At 36.0% G+C, this 22,665-nt stretch overlaps 1 protein-coding gene across 5 annotated transcripts in view; it reads left to right on the top strand.

The window, feature by feature from the left end:
* Positions 1-22,665, top strand: part of CACNA2D1 (calcium voltage-gated channel auxiliary subunit alpha2delta 1) — a 431,292-nt gene that overhangs the window by 243,389 nt on the left and 165,238 nt on the right. For all 5 annotated transcript variants that reach the window (XM_075024734.1, XM_075024736.1, XM_075024735.1 and 2 more), the window contains exon 6: positions 6,712-6,841. In XM_075024734.1, the coding sequence (XP_074880835.1) occupies positions 6,712-6,841 (130 nt within the window). The remainder of the gene's footprint in view (positions 1-6,711; positions 6,842-22,665) is intronic.

Raw genomic sequence — 22,665 nt, forward strand, 5'->3', positions numbered from 1 at the left:
TTAAATAAATGGCCCTTGAGCATGACACACTGGCAGTTGCAAACAGAAAACTATTTCCCTACATCTGAAGCTACCCAGACAGTATATATATATTTGTATATATTTTCTTATATTTATATATATATGAATATATATATATTCTTATGTTTAACACCACTCTGTTGTCTAACAGATAAAGTAAGAATATTTAAGTCCTGAGCCAACTGTTTTCTTATTTTATTTATAACTCTTTTGGTCGAGTTTTGTCCCTAAGAGTAGACAGAAGGTTGTCACTTTACTTAAAATCTTAGTGTAGCTGAATGAAGACCTCAGTCTCCCACTGACACAGAAACAAAAATGAAGTAAACTGTTTGCAGTTCTGTCACAACCACCTAATGTACTCTGCAGTTTTCCCGCAGCTAGAAAATCACATCTATCAAAAAGGAAATAAAAATGTTATCAGAAAGCAATGCAGTCATGACATTGTCTACAATGCTATGAAAGTGCTTTGGCTATTAGAAGTGCATTCTAGCTGCCTCTTCAAAATTAACTTCCCTCTATCTTGTCCTTAGAAGAGCTGTTCCCATCCTTTGCTTGCTGCAGGCGTATTGCTGAGCCGTGTGCTTCAAGCAACATCTCATTTTACTCTCCCCATCAGGTCCAGCTGTAACTTTTTAATGGGGCCACAGGCAGTGCTGGAGGGGCTGTGTATGTAGTTCTGCTGGATTACTTTCCTCAAGGAGGAAAAAAACCCGACAAAACAGCAAAACTGATTCTGAGTAAGGAACTGAGCGTAGGAAAAATTCTATACTTATTTTGTATATGATAGCACTCATTTTTACAGGGTAGATCTGGGAGTGGACGAAAAGAAGCATAGGCAGTGAGACTCAATTGCTTAGAGTTTTACATTTAGAAATTTCAACAGATATTCAGAAGTCAAAAAAGGGGAGAAACCTAGAGATGAAAATATAAAACTTTTGGAAATCTGCAAGGAAAGACAGAAAGGAATGACAGAGCAAGAATTTTGATGTCCCTAAAACCGTAACAGTTATAATTCTATCCACATTCATTCTCTAAAATGGCATTGATAGGGACAGTGAGGTTTTATGCAAAACACAGTCCCTAGATACTAGGGCAATGGAAAATACTAGCAACCAATTCCTTTCTATTTTACATAAGTATGAATGCAGGCAGGTGCCATTATTTCTTGCTGGATATTGGTTTGGGAATTTAAAAAAAGAAATCTACCATTTATTCTTTTGTCCTGATGCTAAATCTGTTCTAATGCTTGGAGCAACTTCTATGTTGCTCCTGAAAAGAGTTTGCCTTCAGAAAACAACTAAAGATTGCTTCAGTTTGGTTGTGGGGTTTTGTGTGTTTAATTGACAATATTTTTTTAATTAATATCAGTTTTCTGATCTTCAGTTTTAACAGCTGCAAGAAGCAAAAACTAGTAAGTTTTATATTTGTGGAAAAAATATCTCATTTCTACAGTAACTGGTGCTTTTCAATTGAATGAAGATGTTAATAGTAGAGATGCAAAATCCACTTGTCTTCCTGTGGCTTTGATGACGAAAAGTAACTGAATGGTGTGGAAAGGAATCAGGATGTTTGGCTGCAGTGAAATAGGCAGCTAAACTATGTCAAAGTTTCTTGAAATGACCTTGTTTCTTTTTGTTTTAATGGTTGTTTGCTTTTCTATACACATTTTTCAGTGATACATCTTTGCATAAAGCTTCCAGTTACCTCATGTACATTCGTTAATTTATGTTCACAAAGCCCTTGAGAGAGAAGTTGCATTATTTCTGCTATGTATTTGGCTTACAAAAAACAGAAAGTAACTTCCAGTTTATTTTAGATCATGCCAAAAGTGATTTAGCCAAGATCACAAAGAACAGCTACAGAAGAACCCACTTTACCTGAATTTTAGCTGCTATATCAATTTCCCTTTATTCTGATGGTGAATGGTAGACACATGGAAAAATACTTCATTTATTTGAAAAAAAAGTGCCTTAAAATGGCACAAATGTGAACTGAAAAGAGAAATGGATTTTATCTGCCTCACAAGGGAGGGAGAAATTGGTCTGGAGATTCATTGCAGAGAAATGAGTGAGTTATTTTGCTGACTGTCGGTGGTAGGTAACAATGTAATTCAATAAGTGAAGTCCAGGTTTGAATAGATAGAAAATTAATCTTCAGCCACTATCTCCTGTGGGATTTTCCTGTGCCAGTATTGATTGCATTTCAGCTCCTGACTTGAGAGAGAAATTGGTTGTAGTTGGATTTTAATTATATTCACATGCTGGATTACTTTCCCCCAAAATATGTGTTTTGCTACTTTCCTGAAAACAAAGTTTAACTGGGTATTAAAACTGTACCAACCAATGCCACAATCTGTCAGGCTTTTGATAGAAATACCAGACTAAAATAATTAATAACATTGAAGTTTTCCTTTTTAATCTTTCCTTATCTTTTTTTTTTCCCTAATTTAGATGTGGGTTACTTGAAATTAATGAATTTCACAAATGAAAACTAAGTAGTTTTTATTTTATATAGAAATACCCACTACAAACTTGGATGTGCAAGGCCTGGCACAGCATTAGTCTTGCTGGTCAGGAGGTAGTGGCCCGAGTGAGTGCAACACTAATTTGTCGTAATGCTTCTGATACTTGCCTGTTGCATGCAGAATGACTTCAGACACCTTTAGATTTAATAGCAAAATTAATCCTGTGTGAAGGAAAGTACAGAACTTTTAAAGGATTTTGTCATTTGGTGTCTCTGAGTTTTTGGAGGCAGATAGATGCATTGTTTCAATATCAGAGTTGTACATCACAAAATACTGCCAGGAAAAGTCAACAATAGGGATGCAAAAGCTTCTATGTTACTTTATGTAGTTCTGGTAGATCCACTGCCCCACATCAATTAAATTGAGAAGAGTTCTTAGATTCTTGTTCTTGTTTTGGTATCATGTAATATTGGTAGGAAGATCAAACAGATCTTTACCACAGTCATCTTTGGGGGAGCCTGTGTGTGTGCTGTTAGAAATGTGGGAAGTAGACTTTACATTTGAAAGTTTAAGGCATTCAGGTGGAATATTTAAACCTTTTCAGTTTCAACAAAGTGTAGTCGAATTTTGGCAGTAGACTTGAAGGTGCTTCCATAGCACATGAGCGATGGGAGAGGCTGAAAGCTAGTCTCTATTACTTGGAATGAAATTGAAATACCAATCAGAAGAAACATGATAATTTTATGTTCAGATGCTTCAGGAATTTAAATGAAAAATCTAAATACACTGTAGTATGAAAACTTCTGTGCAAGACCTGCTAGGATGGACCTTATGGTTTACCCCCTTTCTCTTTTACCACTCCCCCGTCCCTCCCAAAAATTTCTTGTGGAAAATTAATTGGAAAAAATCTTTTGACACCCACTCATTCTGGTGTTTTTTTGTAATAATGTGGCTTTATGGTCCCCAATTATTTTCTCAAGTGATCTGTGAAAGTTTGTAGTGAGTTTGTAGTCATTGGTACTAACTTCAGAAATAAGAGTGTTATGGGTTTTTTTTAAATCAAAAGGCTTTCAGGCAGGAGAGAAATTTTCTCACATGAATGATTGATTGTTGAGATTGCATTTGCAGAGTTAGACAAACTCATTGCTTTGAGCAGCATGAAGCCAAAAGATAACTTGTGAAAAGAACTCCAGAATTTGCTTAATGTATAGCATTCCAGTTCTGGGGGGGGGGGGGGGAGGAAATACTGTGTGATAATGTAGAACAAAAAAAAAAAAAACAAAACAAAACCCAAAAACTAACTAAAAACACACAGCAAAAACCTACGTAAAAATTGAGCCAAATTGCGTTGTCTGAAGCAAAAAAACACCAAAAACTTATGAAAAAACTGAGCCAGATTACATTGTCTGGAGCTATCATAATGCTTTGTCATTTCAAATGATAGAATGCATAAACTGTTACTGATCCTGGCTCCAGTTTGCACAATTCAAAAGAAGTTATAATGGTTTGTGGTGGGTTGACCTTGACTGCCAGGTGCCCTCCAAGCCACTCTATCACTCCCCCCTCTATCACTCCCCCTTCCCAGCAGGACAGGGGGGAGAAAATAAGATGACAAAAGGCTCATGGGTCGAGATAAAGGCAGTTTATTAAAGAAAAAAAAGAGGCCATGCACAGAAGCAAAGGAAAACAAAACAATATATTCTCTATTTCTCATAATCAGGTGATGTCCAGCCACTTCCTGGGAAGTAGGGCCTCAGTACACATAGTGGTTGCTCCAGAAGACAAACGTCTTAATAACGAATGCCTCCCTCCTGCCCTCCTTTCTCTTAGCTTATATTGCTGAAAACAACATCATATGGTATGGAATATTTCTTTGCTCAGCTTGGGTCAGCTGTCCTGGCTATGTCTCCTTCCAACCTCATGCCCACCCCCGGCTTACTGGCCTTTGGATGGGGTTTGGAGAGACAGCCTTGATGCTGTGGGAGCACAGCTTAGCAGTAGCCAAAACATTGGTGTGTTATCAACACCTTTTTAGCTACAAATACAAATACAAATACAAATCACAGCGCTATGAGGGCTGCTATGGGGAAAGTTAACTCCATCCCAGCCAGACCAAATACGTGGTTTTACTTTCTGGTAGATCTAAGAGCATGGCATACTGGATCAAAATATTTCAGGCTGCATTGTACAAGTATTTTCTGTTTTTCTAATCCACATTCCCAAACTAAAACATTACTGTCTTAGAAAGTTCTAAATGCAAGTATGATATTCAGAAGTCCCCCGGACAACATCCATAACAGAGGTCATTATGTCCACTAGAACTATTACATGCGAAAGTAAAAGGCACCATGCAGTGTTAAGTGTTCCAAGGAGAATAATGTTTTTAGGTAATTTACACATTTTATCAATTTAGAATATTTAATGCCATGATATACCTGGACTTTACCTGGTAATAGATTTGCTTAAAGAAAAAAGGTCATCCCTTACTTTGAGTATTAAGAGTTATGCTTTCCCTTCTGTGTCATCCACCAGAGTGGGGTTAAGTAGTAAGTAAGTAACAAGTTTTAACTTATTAGCATAAGATATAGTAGCTATGCTGCATAAAAGTAGTCAATATTAGCACCCACCTTCTTTTCTTCCAGAAGTTTAATAGACTTGTATTGTGAGATTCATCTCACCTAATTCTAGACAGCTGTGTTGCAGACTTCTACATCTAGGTGACTTGCCCTCGGGCTACCTTTACAGTCAATGGAAAGTAGGAGGCAATCCTCAGGCATGATTCATGTCACGGGAAAATAGGTGTCTAATTAAGATGAGATGAATTGCACTCTAAAAATGCCCATTTCTCTTCATTGACTATGAAGGCAGCCTGGGGTGATGAGGCCAACGCTGCTATGGTGCTGAAATCAGTGCATGTCACTAGTTAGATGAGTTCTGCCCTTTGTGTTTCCAAAGGAAACCACCTCCTTGAAACTCATCTTGAGACTGCTGCTTACTTCAGGCAACATTTGAACCTATGCCTAGTATAACATTTGTCCGTAGCCCTGTGATGAAGCAGATGAGGAAACATATGCAGTTTAATTAGATTATTTTGTGGGTAAGAATATTTAGCTAACTTTGACAGGGTGTAATAGACACAGTGGTAATGTATAAAGAATAGCCTCAGCACGCACATGCCTGACACTAACCAGACAGGTGCTTCTTTGTCAGCACTATTTTTCAAGCATAGCACATTTTCAAAAACTGATGACTCTGCGGTATTAAAAATATTGATATAGTTGCCTAACATTGCTGGCCTGAGTAATCATTCAGTATCGTAGTTGATTCGTTATTGATTTAAGTGGCAGTCCACTCATGCCATGTGGCCTCCTGTTCCAGCTGCAGCTGACCCAGGTAAAGACATTACCACCTCCCTTTTGGTCTTCACTACTTCCTTGGTTTCCACACTTCATGCAATTTTTGTAGCTGAGTTAGAAGAAGCCTCTGCTTTTCAAAATTTTTAAAAACTAGTCCAAATGACCGAGTGAGTTGGAAGGAATCAAGAAGACAGGGTGCAGACAGGTGAGAGAGGATGGGAACGCAAGGCAGGCAGGTGGTGGTGAGCACCTGAGTGTTTGAGAACCTTTCCATCCAGGCAGCTGTAGCCAGGAGAGTACATGAGATTTCATTGAGATTTATTATTAAAATAAACCAATGAACAAAACCTGTTTCAATCGGAGTTCTAAGAAGGTTTAATTTCCTTTCTTTGTCTGGATGTGCACCACTGTTTCTCAAAAATCGATTTAGGAAATGTATGTTAGTGGTATCATTTTAAGATTTGTGATTTACTATATAATCTACAGAAGGAAATAATGAGGTATACAGTATTTATATTTAAGATTTGGTACAAAGTATTGCACATAATAAAAGGTAATGTATTTGCCTTGCATTAAGGGTGTAAAAATTTCATGCACTTGTGAAATTTAGGTGTGTAAGGTGTTAGGCTGTCACTTTTCTTTTGCAGCTCTTCATTTCACTGAGTTGCACTGGGTAACTCATAATCTGAAATAAAGTATACACAAATATTTCTGGACCTGGAGCAAATAAGTGTGCTTATACACAAATGCAAGAAGTTAGCTATGAAAGAAAGGCTATGAGTCATTTATGTAAAAAGAGGCAAATGGGAATGGAATTGTTTTTAGCATACTTTGTAATATTTTGCCCTTTACATGTCTTTCTTTAAAAAGCCTGAAAAGAATGACACTGAATCTGGCAGCCAGAGAATCAGACCAGTATTTGAAGAAGATCCTGTTTTCCGACGGCAAACGTCTTACCAACATGCAGCAGTCCACATACCAACAGATATTTATGAAGGCTGTAAGTAGCATGTGAACAAAGTGATTTTATTTTAATACGAAGCTTATTATTTGTGTCCCATTCTTAAAAACAAATAACCTCCAAACAAAATTTTCATCTCCCATTTTTAGTACAGATTTCTGTTGTCTTTTTTTCTTCTTTCAGTAGTACTTCAGAGATGTGCTCTTTTAGGCATATGATTCATCTTATGAATTAGTAGGAGCCATAGTTAAAGAGATCCATTAGGATTGAATTTGAGTTTCAGAAATAGAACTGGAGGTGAAACAAAACTCTTACATATTCTAATTTTCTTATCCATTCTTTCTCTATGCTGTGTTCTCATTTAATACAAACAATTCTTGACAGCTCTTCTTTACATGGTTTTGTCCTCAGGCAGAGATGAGTACTGAAAACAGTTTTGAGTACTGCAAAAGCATATACAGTTCAGGCAAATAACATGCTGTACGAGATGGTAGTACTTACATTGCATGCATTGCGTTTCCAGAATTGCAGTAACAGACTTTAGCAGAGAATTTGAATAAATTCTTTCTAAACTATGTGAAAAATAATATATATATATGCATATACTGCTGAGGATTCTTTAATTGTATTTCAAAATTAGGTATTTAAGTTACCTTTCAAGATGAAAATAACTTCCTTTTCCATGCTTATCATCAAGAAAAAATTATTATCCAATAAAAAGGCATTTCAACATTCAAAATGGCTGCATATTTTTTTAAAAGGGGAATAAAAATTAAATAGGATCCATATTTTTAAGTTTTTTTTTTATTTAGGGTCCTAATTTCAAGTATGCAGTCTTTCTCCTCTTTCAAAATCTCATCAAGAGGAAAGAGACCCTAATGTGACCTGAGCTCTTTAAAATTCATGACCACAGTTGTGTGCAGCTTATATAAATGACATAGGGATGAGAATGGAAATGTCAGTATGGTGGGGGAAAGAATCATAGTAGCTCGTATTCTGATATGGTGTGCTTGACTGACAGACCTAGAGGATTATTCTGGGATTCTGGCTTTAATAAGTGGTAAAGTGCACCTTAATTGCAGGATTACAGGGAAGAGACAGGCCATTTCCTTTGCTTTTGTTTGAAGAGAATTGATACTTTGCTGTTTAAAATGCTATAAAAACTCACCTGCAATTATTAGGATATTTGTAAACACCATGTGAACTTTGATATAAGATTGTCATCATAACAGTACATAAAATGTTTTGTTGTTGTGCTGAATTTAACATTTTAGATGATATTCCTAAGGACCTTTGTCCCTTAGAAATACATGCTAGGTAATGTTACTATGCAGCCTGTTACCCTAAAAATGAAGACAGGCTATGACTTCGATAGGAAAGGTACAACTTTAGTATCTAATGATAATAACAGACAGAAATGTACATTTTGAGAGAGGTAGCTGCATGTGCAACATATATGGTTCATGAGAAATTCATGATTCTTTGGATCTAGCTATCACATTAATTACCAGAGATGTGGAAGTCTAAAAAGTTACCAGGAAGACTGTAATTCTGTGTCAGCAAAATCCTCTTGTTGGGTAGCTGGGTAACTTCTGATTACAGATGGCGTTTTCAGAGATAACAGCTTGAGAATACCTAAAAGTCACAGATTCCATATCAATGTCCTGGTTTCAACTGGGATAGAGTTAATTGTCTTCCTACTAGCTGGTACAGTGCTACGTTTTTGAGCTAGGTATGAGAAGAATGTTGATACCACTGATGTTTTCAGTTGTTGCTAAGTAGTGTTTAGACTAAGTCAAGGATTTTTCAGCTTCTGATGCCCAGCCAGCAAGAAGGCTGGAGGGGCACAAGGAGCTGGGAGGGGACACAGCCAGGGCAGCTGACCCAAACTGGCCAAAGGGGTATTCCATACCATGGGATGTCACATCCAGTATAGAAACTGGGGGGAGTGGGAGTGGGGGGATCACAAACACAAACCACAAAACCATTACCAGGTTTTATTTTACAGTAACAAAGTTCATATGTCGTCTGAAACACAGTGAACAATTAGAATGTAGTGGTTCACCAACAGATTACCAAAACTAGAGTTTAATTTTCTTTTCACAAGCAATATTATCTGCAAGCAGTTTTTATAACCCTAGAAAGACTGATAATGTATCTTGAACACTGTTGTCATTTTTCTTCCTGTTCACATGAGCTAACCTGTCATTTCTTCATAGAGGTTTCAGCACCCGCTGTAGTAGGGAACAGTTGTACACTTTGAAAGTAGTCTGCAATAAATCTGCAATACCTTGTTTGCATCACAGTCTGCTAGTGAACATTTATGAAACAGATAGTACAACAAATCCTTCTGAGAAACAGTGGATGAGACACAGTTTACAACTTTTACTGCTTGGAAGCCAATTTTTTTGGACTGAATTACACCTTGGAAAGCAGATTTCATTTTTTCCTCCCTTTTGTATATGTTTTGTAGGATCCCAAGAGAAACAAAGAATTGCTCTTTGGATCTCACAGAACAGGTTTCAATGAATAGATATTTGACTTGCCTACTTGTCCTTGAGATTGGTTTTCATTTCTATTGCCTCTTACAGTAGCAGGTGGTTGTCTCTAAGGGAGAGGGACAATTACAGTTAGATCCACGCACATTCCTAAATCTGAATTTTCACTTGGATCTGTTGATCATGCTTTGTCATGTTAAGTATTTTTTTGCTGTATGAAGCTGGGAATTTGAGAATCACTGTCTCTTAAGCAATGTGTTACCCATGACAATCTTTCTTCCCAATTCAGGTTTCATTTTTATGGTAGTTATTATTTATGATTTTAAAAATATGTATCAAATATCTAATTTACATCATATGAAATCCTGAATGTGTGGATCTATCCTCCATTTAGCCCTTTGAAACTGGGGAACTGGTTTAGATAGTAATTCTCTAATGGTGCACCACCTATTTAAACCAGACAAACTAGTATGTGCTCTAAAATAATATTCTTGGCTTCCTACATATATAGTGATTTTCTTATTTTGAAATACAGTGATGAACTTCTTGTGAAGTAGTTCCCTTTATTTCACTGTAGAAATACGTGATACATCATTAAAAACATCCATTCACTACATCCAGGTTATTACTTTGTGGCTTATTTGATTGCAGAAGGAAATATTACGAGAGTTATTTTTGCTTTTCCCTGTATCTGGTGTCAAAGCTGAAGTAGAGACAGGGAAATGTCTAGGCTGTTATTTATGTGCCTGTTTCTGAGGATACAGTCCCACTGCAGGAGAGGGCAATCCCAATAAAGTAGATGCAAATCAGGCTTTTAATTCAGTATTTTTCAAGAGTCCCATTTAAAATCAACCTGCTACTGAAAACAGAACAGACCCTCAAGTCATCTTTTACCACTGGGAATTAGTCATGCATCTCCTATTAGTAATAACAGATCATTAAAACTGTACCCTGCTTATCCTTAAGCAGAATATGGGAACTGCAGGCTAGAAGTAAGAGGAAATCCTTGGCACAAGGCAAGTGAGGTTAATCTGCCTAGTGGATACCCCCACACATTGCTTTCGCTGTCTGAGATGCGTAATGCACCATCTGCTGCAATGGTTGCTCTAGGTGTAAGTCTGTACTGGTGTTACAGTTTTAGGAAAAATGTTAGGCAAAGCACAAACAGGGATTACTTTTTTTCTCTGTGGTTACTCCTGCTTTACTTCCTCTGAATCAGAAACTGAAATATTGCTTCCACATGTCACTACTTGATTAACACTGAAGAGTTGATTAAAGTGTCAGGTTGACAGTAATGTGTCTTGAACATGATGACATTCACTTTGAATATGTTTGGACAGCTATCAGCGAGGAAAAAAGGCGTCCCCTGCTCAGAACCCATTAAAACAGTGATAAATAGTTACAATTAATTGATGATTCTCATAGCTTAATAATCATGAAATATACATACTGTGTGTTCATACCCTCCTTTTATTGGGATGGCAGGCAAAATTTTGCTGCTTTATAAAATCTTCTAAGATGTATATTATTTTTTGATAGCAAGTTTGGCAGTGGACATCAATTTTACCTTTATAGTAGCGCATCATGTATGTAAGTATTCAGTTATTGATAAAGTATTTTGACATAATAGTGCTTAGTACTGGGGGGCAATTGAAACTTTCAGGAATAACCTGAAAAGTTCTCTTTTGATGCTATGGTGATTTTTATCTTGACTGGAATATTATCTCTTTGACTGGAATTTTTGTACTATTGAACAATTTCTGCATATCTTGGGTATCTCAGGCTACGAGCTTGAAAAGAAGAAATATTCTTTGGGAAGAAGCTTAGAAATGCTGGGAAATGAAACCATGGGAGCAAGAATATTCCCCCTCCAAAGAAAAAACAAAATAATGCCAAAAAAATAAGAAAAAGTGCATTGTCATTTATTCATGGAAAGTCTTATGTGTGGATAATAAAAAGATTTATTCAGGAATCAAGATATTGATAAGGTGTTGTGTAAATATTTTGGCGTGCTACATCAGCATTCCTTAAATGACTAAAGGAGCAATAAAGCTTTTTTTTTAGCTTTTTTTGTATTTAGTTTAAATAGCAATAACAGACAGACAAGACAGTTTTATTAATTAAATGGCTTTGTTCAAAATATGTCAAGATTAGTTCTATTGATATATTTTGGTTATAGCTGAGAAACAAGCTACTCAGAACTATTTTTCTCATGGATTCTTCTAAGGGATAAATTAATAGTGCAGTTTTACTACAGCTGAGATTGAAAAATGATTGTTTCAAGTCTCTGATTTTGTGTGTGTGTGTGTTCACACCTTTAAATTTGGAAATAGAAATTGGATTATATCATTATGTATGTCTTGTGCAGATGGCATGTGAGATTACTGTTTTTTCTAATTTATTTTTTTTAATATTTTCCATGATTTTAATCAGTGAGTTATTTGTGTAAACATGTAATGAGTGAAGTGGACCTTTAAATGAATTTTCAGTGTCAGCCTGTTTTAAATACCAAACGCTATGGCTTGGGGTAAATATAAAGCAAATGTTAGTTGCAGCTAAGTCCCTAAGTATTTCTTGGTAGGTTCAATATTAAACCTGGAAGGAAAATACCAGTGCAGAAGATTAAGCAAAAAACTCTAGGGTCAGTATTGCTTTTTATGTTCTGACAATTACGATTTTTTTTTTTCCCCCAAGTAGCTTACTAAAGCTGCCTGAATGAAAATCTTTTTAAATAAGCAGCAAAAAGAAATAGCTTTTCTAACTTGATGAAAAAGCTTGTTTCTGTCAGAATACAGAAGGATTGAACTTGAACAGGATCCTCCAGAATGAGGAGGTACTTGCATTTTGGTACTGGGATTACATTAGTTTGGATGGTCTAGCATATTTGCCCGACCAGTCAAGTTTACCGTGACTTCTGCCTTAAATTACCAAAATTTAAGATAATAAGGTAAGATAAGGAAAGACTGTCTGGTAACTAAGGTTAATTTATTCCTCCTTGAAAGACTAAATTGATTAGGTACATGCTATTTTGTAGGTACCAGCTGTAGTAAGGAATTATCAATGTAGATTTAAAGCAATCTGCCTGATAATGATGCATCACAAAGATGTTACAATACCACATTCTCTAGCTGAATATTTGCAAATATATTTTGGCCTGGAAAGTTTATCCATGACTAACTGATTATTAAATGTAACATAAGGTTCTTGATGGAAAAAGAAATAGTGGCAAATCTGGAATAAAACATGCTTTTGTTATAATTCTAGGTACTCTTCCAGACTTGGACTGTCTTACCTTAAGCATTTTGAATAGAATTTTCAAATGTTTCTGTAAAATAAAAAAGCAGAATTCCCATTTTTCAGAACTAAATTTAGAACTAAATGCCATAGAGTTTCATAGAGATGTAATTTTCTAAACACTAATTTCTACTGAAAGTGGGTCTTTTGAAGTATTCTACCTCTGAACTTAAAGAAGTTTTTTTGAAGTTAATCAAGTGTTTGCTATTTAAAAGCAATATGACTGATTTTGTTTGTTACTTGGTATGTATCAGTGTGGAAGCTGACTGAAGGATGGCTTTATGAGATTGTTGACACCCCTTAACACTCAACATGTTTCCTGGAATGTTACTTTACATTTTTTTAACCTTTTTGAAAAATAAGTTTTTATTTAGAAACATTGGGGGAAAGTTATATAACATAGTAATTTGTGCCTAAAATATTTGGGCTAGTGTTAGTATTCTACTAGGTTTTGCTATTTGCCTCCAGTTGGAACCAACATATATTAATTTTTACATTTTTATCCGTTATTTTGTGTGAAAGATTTTTCTCAGCTAACGCTTCAAGTACTTCTGCAGCGGAGAGCTATATTTTAAATATTTTAAATCAAATGAGATCATTTAACCTGGGGAAATTACATACTGAATTCCAGCACAGAGACCACTCACAGTTCACTAGCGATTCATGATGGGGTCATTTCTTTGTTGTGATGAAGCCTTTTAACCTATAAAGCCGTTTGTTACAGGAATGCCAAGGGTTGACTTTATGATCCTTTTGAAAGAAGCTATCTTCATATGGTGGTAGTGCTCTTCCTTTGGCAGTCGTTATTTTTACTTCCAAATTGTTTTGTTTCACTATAGATCTAATTTTGGCAGAAAAAATATTTTCATTTCCACCTCCAACTTTCTTTTATGGAGTGAGCATATTAACACTGCATGTAGGTGTCCGTGCCTACACGCAGACATCCTAGTTTTCTCTGATTCAGTTTCAGTCATGCTTCCAGAGAATCCCAAACTTCATGGTTACTATCTGTACTTCAGTAGAGAAATGCTCTGAATAGTTCTGTCTCCTGATCTTCTGAGTCCCTATTTGTCAGCTTCATAAATTTACCTTCTGATTGATATCTTTAAAAAGCTTTTTTTCACCCTACTTTACCTTTATTGAATAAATATGAGGTATTTAAAGAGATACTTAACAACAACCCTCTCCCCTATATTGCAAAAACATAACTATAGTCAGAGTGCTGTACGAACACAGAATTCCCCGTGAAAACCAAATTCCACAAAACCAAATCACATTTTAGTATGCTAACCCTTATTTCTTTTAAAATGCAATAAATTATATCAAGAATTAAAAATTTTATCCCATTAAATCCAGGAAACGGTTAATTTAGTTCCTTTTATTTTGTTGTTTATGCTCTTTTTAAAAAAGAAGCAAAACAAAACAAATTGCATTTGGGTTTTCAATAAAACAACATGGCCTTAGGCATGGCCCTAACTGATTGCTGTGGGGTTTTTTCACAGTGACCCCTTTGGGGACTATCAACTACCAAATTGTTTATATTACGTCATTCATGTTCTTTTAACCAGAAGTTCATCTGCATGGATCTCTGACATGATACAGTCTTCCTAAACACTCAAAAGATATGATCTACTACTTGTTTAATATTTTTAATATCATGGTGAGATGTGAAAAGCCATACCAGAAGCCAAACTCATGATGTCTGGTTAAACTGGTTATTATGGTTCTGCTTCAACAAAGTAGAAAACCGTACAATGAAGAGACTTTCAGGACTTTTCTTTCCAAAGTTCTTTGATTTTAAAACTCAGGGGTGTAGGCAGAAAGGTGCCAAAACACCCTTACGTTCCTACTATTTTTTTTTCCCCTAACTGTGTAACCTTAATTTGCATAGTTTGTGATAAAATGTGTGAAAAATAATTTTCTAGTAAATTGAATGCTGATTATCATTATCATTCAGTGTAGCTGCCTTTCACTGCAGATTTCTTGACCATCAAATGTGCTGTGTATCCAGAATTATCTTGGACATTTTAGCAGGTCCTGAGATTCCAGCATCTGTTAGGCTGCTTGACTGAGTAATAAATGTTTAAGCTGTGCATACTGCCAAAATCTATTTTGGAGGCCAGATGATTACTGCTGGTCCTCAGATCCCTTTCCACTCCTTCTGCTATACTCTTATGCACAGCTTGGAATAACAATTAGTACTGAATCCTCTTGTACCAAGAGGGGAAAGTTGGCTCTGCGGTAAGACTGGCCATGTTCTTCCGGTAAAAATAGTTAACGGTGGCATTCACATTTTGCAATGCAGACTGCAAAGCAGAACACTGAATATCAGTAGATTTTTATTATAGGACATATTTAAAAACCCCACAATTTTAATGAACATCTTGAGAGAGTGATTGATTCTGGTGTGTGGAATTCTCCCTATGTGGAAACCGGTGCAAGGATTCTTTATGTTATGCATCTGGCTTAGCTTTGCAAAATAGGTTGATATGGGTTGTATACATTGTCCAAGCTTTGTATTGGTCCTCAAGGAAGGGAAAATGTCACCTCAGTCCTTTGTTCAGCTACATCACCCCAAAGCCTTTGTCGATGTCAGGGATGGCAATTGTGTTCACGAACCTGCTCTGCAGTAAGTGTAAATTCACAGCACATATAAGTCTTTTAGGATTCACAGGAATTTTTGTATAATTACTTCTTCAAAACTGTTTTCAGACAACTATAAGGGAGTGTGGGAAGAAATACTTGTTATATTTGCAAGCTCAGAATGAAAATAAATGTTTATATGTGTTTAAATATGTCAAACAAGTAGATACGATGAGTTGACTACTAGGAAAAATATGCTAAATTGCTTGAAGTAATTAATATCTAACAAGAAAATACCAATTTGTGTGAAGCACTTAATGGGGAAACAACAAAAAGTATTCTCTCTAAAGGACCTTAAAGCCTACTTTAAATGGAAGTGTGAGTGGTTTGGGAATATTCCTTGGTTACCCCGAGAGTCTGTCAATTCTTTTTTCCCCTCTCCTCAAACAAGTTTCCCTTCTTATTTCTTAATCAGTTGTTATTTTCAATTTCAGTATGTTGAGATGTGGGGTAAGGAAAGAGTACGGAGGATGAGAAGGGAAGGAGGACTGTGGCCTACCTCCTTTCTTTGTTCTTTCTCTGTTCTCGCACAAGCTGCCAACTGTGCTCTGAGCTGTAGAGTTGACACCCTCTGGGAGCCTGTGCAGAGCTGTAGAAGAGCTACTGTGGCTGTGCAGGCACCTTCTGCCTCCAGCCCTGTGACTCTGTGGCATCCAGTGGTGGTGTCTGGGCTGAAAGTGCACGTGCATAGCACAAACTTGTGCAAAACTCTAAAGATGAGGACAAGATGTTTTAAACTCAGTAATATGTTGTAAGCTGCATAAAATAACTAACATACATTGCTAAGAACAAGTGCCTTAATACATAAATGGATAGTTTCTATACACACAAATATAATATATTAGAAGAAGAGAAGTTTGTGTTTATTCTTTAATTGATCCACACAAATTATGAGGAAGAAAAATAAAAATAGTATCTTCAGACTGTCAATTTTTTCACTCTGGAAAAATGAAATATTTCCTATAGAACCATCTCTCTGCTCATTAAGATTTTTAGAAATGTCTTGGATGTTTGTCTTGGTTTTAATATCTAAATGGTTCAATTTACTTATTCAATATTCAATTCAACAGTTCAATAATACTTATTATCAGCAGAGTGCTGAAAGATTTCCCTCTGGAAAGAAATCTGGTTTTCAGCTTTGCAGTATAGAAAAAGTTTGAAATTTGTAAAACCTATTATTAAATAATTTGTCCTCACATTTCAGAAGTCTTGTGTTTCCAGCCTGTGATACCACAGCTGCAAATTTTGCTCTATTGATGGCAGCCTAGCTATGAGTTATGATTTTTTTATCCTCTATTGGTTAAAAATTATATCCCTGGGTTATTGGACTTTGCAAGTCTTACATGATGAATCCTTATAATCCTATACTCTAAAAATATTTCATTGGATTCTTTCAGAACAAAATGAAATAAAGTTGTTAAATTATAGATGTGCAGGAGATAAAAATAAAGATTCAAAGTATTTTATTCTGAAAGAGACTAACCATGGTAGATGATATATTAAAAAGAAAGATAATAAATATGGGTACTGTTTGAAATATCTCTATTGATAAATTTAGCTGGGTTGTTTACCAAGAAACTGCTTGTAAAATCAGCAGTGGATGAATGGATTGGAATATATCTTCTCTACTATAATTTTAGCATCTGCATTACCATATTATCCAGCACTGTAGTTATTATTTTTAAAGGAGTATCACCTTCACAAATGATATGCTCAGTTTTAGTTTTGAAGTGAGGAAGATAGATAATGAAAGGGAAAGACTGGGAACAATTTTATGTAGTCACTTGTGGATTTGAATATCCTTAGAGAATGGCTTTTTGTGGATATGTCCAAAATTTACAGTCTTTAAAGATTGTAACAACAAGCAGAATGTAACTTAAGGACATGGCCGCTATTTCTTTATTTATTGCTATCTGACTCACTGATTTGGTTGGTCCACTTCGTTCTTTCTGCCATATGAGTTCATTTCCAGTCGCAACTATTAAGAAGGAATAATATATAATTTAACAATAAAGTGTTTCTCTGGCAATACATAAATCACAGATTTTTTCCCCATTATTTGGGGGGGGGGGCGTATTTTGTGAAGTTTGGACACTGCTGTTTGAATGTAGTCATTTCTATATGTGCGTATTTATCTATGTATATGTATATATATGTGTGTAGGAAAATATTTAAATAATACTACTGAACTACTTTCAATTCATACTATTTTTAAATGTTCCTTTGAGAATAAATTACATTATCATCATTTAGATATCTTACATATCATTTAGATGCATCATTTAGATATCTTACATCAATTAATTTGAAATTGGGGTTAGACTACTACTTTCTTATGGTCCTGCATAGTGTACAAATATCTTAGTTGCTTCTCTGTGTCAAAACTTGTTTTACACCAAATTAGATATGGTTATTTCTCTGTCTGACACTAGTTCCTTTCAGATTACTACTTCTATCAATAATAACACATTGATTTTATTGTTTTGTCATGGGGGTCCCTCCATCCTTTAGTCTGTACTTGTCCACTTTCCCTCTTCTTTATGAAGCTCAGCCCTAGAAATTATTTAGCTCTCTTGCAGCTGTACAAGCATTGATTTGACAATGGTGTCCACCACTGAGTATTCAATTTTTACTTCTAGTGCGTGTCCTTCATAAAGAGAAGATCCCAAAATGCACCTCACAAAATGTATCCATAAAATAACTATTTATCTTCATGACCACCTCACACCCGTTTTCCTTTCTTTTTTGCTGATGGGGAAGAAAAAAACTTAATTCTCATTTACTGCAGGGTAAGCGCGTGCAGGCAGCCAGTTACTATTGAGAAACTGACCTGTAGTTGTACAATCAGATGCCAGTACACTCCCTTTCAGGTCCTTTTAAGCCTGAAATATGCATATTTTCTCAGTGGCACATGATGCAAACTTCAGTTCTTTGGATTACCTCATCTTCCATTCTACTAAGAAGCCTGCGCTCATAATCTGTTTTTTATTCTACTCTTCATACAAATCAGAAGTTCTTCCTGTCTTTTCTTTTTCTTTCTGAAGACAATTTTTTCTTCTCTTTTCAATTTTACATCTGTTTATTCTAATTTTTCATGGGTTCTGGTCTCTTGGCTGCCTTCTCCTTTTTTCTGCTTGAGTCTGCCTTTCCTCCATTTTTTTCTTCTTGCATGTAGTTTATGAATATTTTTCTCATTCCATAGTGAGGATGCTGGATTCCTCAGCTCTATTCCTCTTCCAGGAGTCAATATGACCCTCTGCTTTTTTCCTCAGAGTCTTTTTTTTTAACTTTTAGGCATCTTATTCACAGCTTGTTCTTCTGATCCTCTGGTTCAACAAACATCTGCATGTCTTCAGTTGTCTGTTCTGTCTTGCTTTATCGCCTTCTAAGATTTCCCTATTTTCTCTAAGTGCATCTCTAGTCATTTTTCTTATCTCCGTTGGGTAATATTTCATAAATAAATAACTTTTGTCATACTTCTGCTTAAGATAATGGACATCTTGCAGCCTTGGAATCCTGTCATCTTCAGTGTTTCCTTTCTCCCTGGAGTCCCCTTTCCCTTCTTGGCTTCTTTTTGGATTTCTTTAATAGTTGCTTACTTTACAAGATATCAACCTTTGAAAATAAGTATCAACAATTTTAAAACAATATTCCTTTCTGTCCTTGTCTATACAAATATTCATCAGTTTTGTCACCTTAGGATAATTTTCAATGAAAAAATGTACTGGAAAAAACCCTGAACATTATCCAATGGGTATGTTTACATGGATACACACTGAATTCTGAGTTAGTTGAATGAAATTGAGTATGAATTCAACCCATACAAAAACATTTAACCTAAGCATCTGTTTTAAAATGTTTTAAAATGAGACCAGGACTTTTCCATTTATCAACACAATGATGTTAGTTACCTCTAATAAACAAGGTCACACATCTCATTACAAGTCAAATTTCAGCTTACAAGTAGTTTGTTTAAATGATTTTGTTTTATATAGTTAGACACACCACTCTTTAAACAATTATCTATATAACAGTTCATTCTGTAGGACTATTTCATGGTAAATTATTTACATTTTTTAACCTTTTGGCCTGTTCCTGTGAAAGGCTGCATGTCCTTGGTATCCATTTATTTCCAGTAGCATTTGAAAGTACTCAGGCCTATTCAGGTCAGCACCTTACTTTGTGATGTGGAAAAAGAATAAATAGTTGCTTACCACAGGAAAAAGAGTGAGAAAGGGGGGATAAAAGAAATCTAGACCTTGGCCTTCTCAGTTGGCAACTGAAAATCAAAAGCGCACTTGGGTAGCTCATCCTGATCGGTATAGAAAGTGACAGACCATTCAGAACTGAAGGAAAGAAGATAATGAAATCTTAAATTAGAAAATCTTCCAAAACAGGCTGACACAACAGCTCAAAACAAGTTAAAATTAAAAAAAAAAGCCACATAGAGCTTTGCAAAGAGGAAGAAGAAATAAAGATTGGGAATGCAAGTACATCTTTAGAGCCTTGCAATTTAAATGTTGATACTTTACCATGTGAACTTGTTTCCAGAGGTGCCTAAATTTGTGCTGGTTAGCTATGTGAAGGCCCAAAGAGATTGTAGCGTCAATTGGTATCTTCTGTTTTGCATATACCCAGCAGGATGAAAACAGATTTTTTTAACAACACTATGCCAGTAACAGATCTTTACAAATTATTTATATTCCTGTGGTTCTTTATGTGTGGTGCCCACCAGGTGCCCACCAAAGCCGCTCTGTCACTCCCCTCCTCAGCTGGACAGGGGAGAGAAAAAATAGCGAAAAACTCGTGAGTCAAGGTAAGGACAGGGAGAGATCACTCACCCATTACCGTCATGGACAAAACAGACTCAACTTAGGGAAAATTAATTTAATTTATTACCAGTCAAATCAGAGTAGGATAATGAGGAATAAAACCAAATATTAAAAACACCTTCCTGACACCCCTCCCTTCTTCCTGGGCTTAACTTTATTCCTGATTTTCTCTCCCTCCTCCCCTCCAGCAGTGCAGGGGGACGGGGAATGTGGATTGGGGTCGGTTCCTCACCCCTTGTCTCTGCCGCTCCTTCCTCCTCAGGGGGAGGAATCCTTACTCCTCCCCTGCTCCAGCATGGGGTGCTTCCCATGGGAGACAGTCCTTCATGAACCTCTCCCGCATGGGTCCTTCCCGTGGGCTGCAGTTCTTCACACACTGCTCCAGCGTGGGTCCCTTCCACGGGGTCACGAGTCCTGCCAGCAAACCTGCTCCAGCGTGGGCTCCTCTCTCCGTGGGTCCACAGGTCCTGCCAGGAGCCTGCTCCAGCGCGGGCTTCCCACGGGGTCACAGCCTCCTCGTTCACAGTTAAAATGCTTTCTTGGGACAGTAGAAAATACCTGATGTAAGAAGGAAGTAGCATAGGGGCTACTGAGCTGGAGGGGTGACAGAGGTGTTGATTTAGTATTTCCTAGTCATTTTTCTTCTGGGGATGAGAGAAGGCTTGGTTGTTTGGGCTTTGAAATACAAATCTCAGGAATTAACATTTTACTATGTATCTTGTTGAAGTTTCTGCACAGTCAGCCTGGACATACCAAGTATGTATTTTTTACATTGCTTCAGTGTCATTTCATTGAATCCAAATAGGAGTGCTCAGTTCCTTGGACAACACACTAAATACCAAATGCTGTCAGTTTTGCTGCTAATTTGCCAAGGCTCCAAGTAAGAACATGTCCACTTTTGGCTCTGAATTTTACTTTCTGCAGTTCAGAGGACCTAGGTTTCTACATTCTGCTTCTCCACATGAAGGTGCTCCAATATTACTATGTCTGAGTGAGACACATGTAATGTAGAAATGACTTAGTGTTGAATCTGTTCCAGGAGATACAGTGCAGTAGTCCCTGTGACTCTGATATTTCTGATACTGTAAAACTGAAATACAGTATCTAAGGTGATTGTGTTGTATTGTTATTTCTCAGAAAAACAGCCAATCACTTGTTCAGATGTAAATATTATAATATTTTGGCATCAGCAGCCTTGATAGCAATCACATTTGACAGAATTTCTTTGTGGCTAAGTTTCTTTGCATTTAATAATTATGCAGAGAAATACTGTCTGTGGTACTGCCTGTGACAGTCTCTCACATAACTATGTGATGACTGAGTTGTGAAATAACATTATCAACGCATTAGAAGGTTATGATACCTATCATTGGTAGTTATAAAGTACCACTATATACAAATTATTGAATATTTATTTTATTATCTAATAATTACAATTATTCTCAGTATTTAAACAACTTTCCTTAAAATTTTAATGTATAGATTAACTATACATTTTAGAATAATATGTTCACAGACACAAAGAAAGTAGATAAAACAAGCAACATAAAACTGCAGTCCCAGAAGGTCCTCACCTGCAAATCTTATTTTGTTACTATATCACATTAAATCTCTCAGATTGTTGCATATCTTCCAAGACTTGTAGTGTATCTTGACTGATTTTTCAGCTTCCTAACCAAGTGACATACTTCTTGCGTTCTTACACAGTATTTGAGGCTTGACCTAAATTTTCATTTTGACAGTATTTTGCTCAGCAGTAACTACAGGTGAAGTGAATAGTTTATCTTAACATCTTCTCAACTTGGATATAACACTGATCGGATTTTGTAAGGAAACCTAAAGATGTAGATACAGTGGGATTATTAATTAGCTCAAACTCCCTTTATCTTGTTGAAATCAATGTACTAGTTTTAATCGGACTAGGATTTCACCTGATGCATCTAAATAATAAAAAAAAAGATGCTAATATTTTCATACTAACATATTATCTACTTTTCTTATGAAAATTTGATATACCGAGAACTTTAAGATAGTCACATTTGTAGTTAAAAATATAACAGAAAAAGAATTTAAAATCCTAAAATAGTGGTTAAAATAACACATTGCAGTTAAATTGTTGGATGCTTTGTGATAGTAAAATAATAGGGAAATCAAATGGTTTCCTGTTGACAACTTATAAATGAGAAGGAATTGTGTCCTGGAAATTCCATTAGTTCTAGCTTGATTGTAATAGCATGGACAGTGAATAAATGAGATTTCATTGAAGGATGCCTGCCCTATATTTAGAAGAGATCAGCTGAGAGATACAGAGTGTCACTGTTAAATTATTTCTTTATTAACTTTAAATTTCATTTCCTGCAGTTCTCACCAGCATGGAAAATTTATATTACCTAACCAGGAAAGTCTTTCTGCTTTGAAAATCTTAACACAATGTGAAAACCATGTTTTGACATACAGGCTCGATAGTTGCAACATTTATTGTTAGGTCAACAAATGTAGATGATTGTTGACTTGATTTTAATCATATTGGTTTTTTTCTGAGATGATAAATATTTTTTTTGTTGTTCACACACAGAACACATGGTATGATAGTTCA

This window comes from Buteo buteo, chromosome 4 (genome assembly GCF_964188355.1).
Source record: "Buteo buteo chromosome 4, bButBut1.hap1.1, whole genome shotgun sequence".
NCBI lineage: Eukaryota > Metazoa > Chordata > Aves > Accipitriformes > Accipitridae > Buteo > Buteo buteo.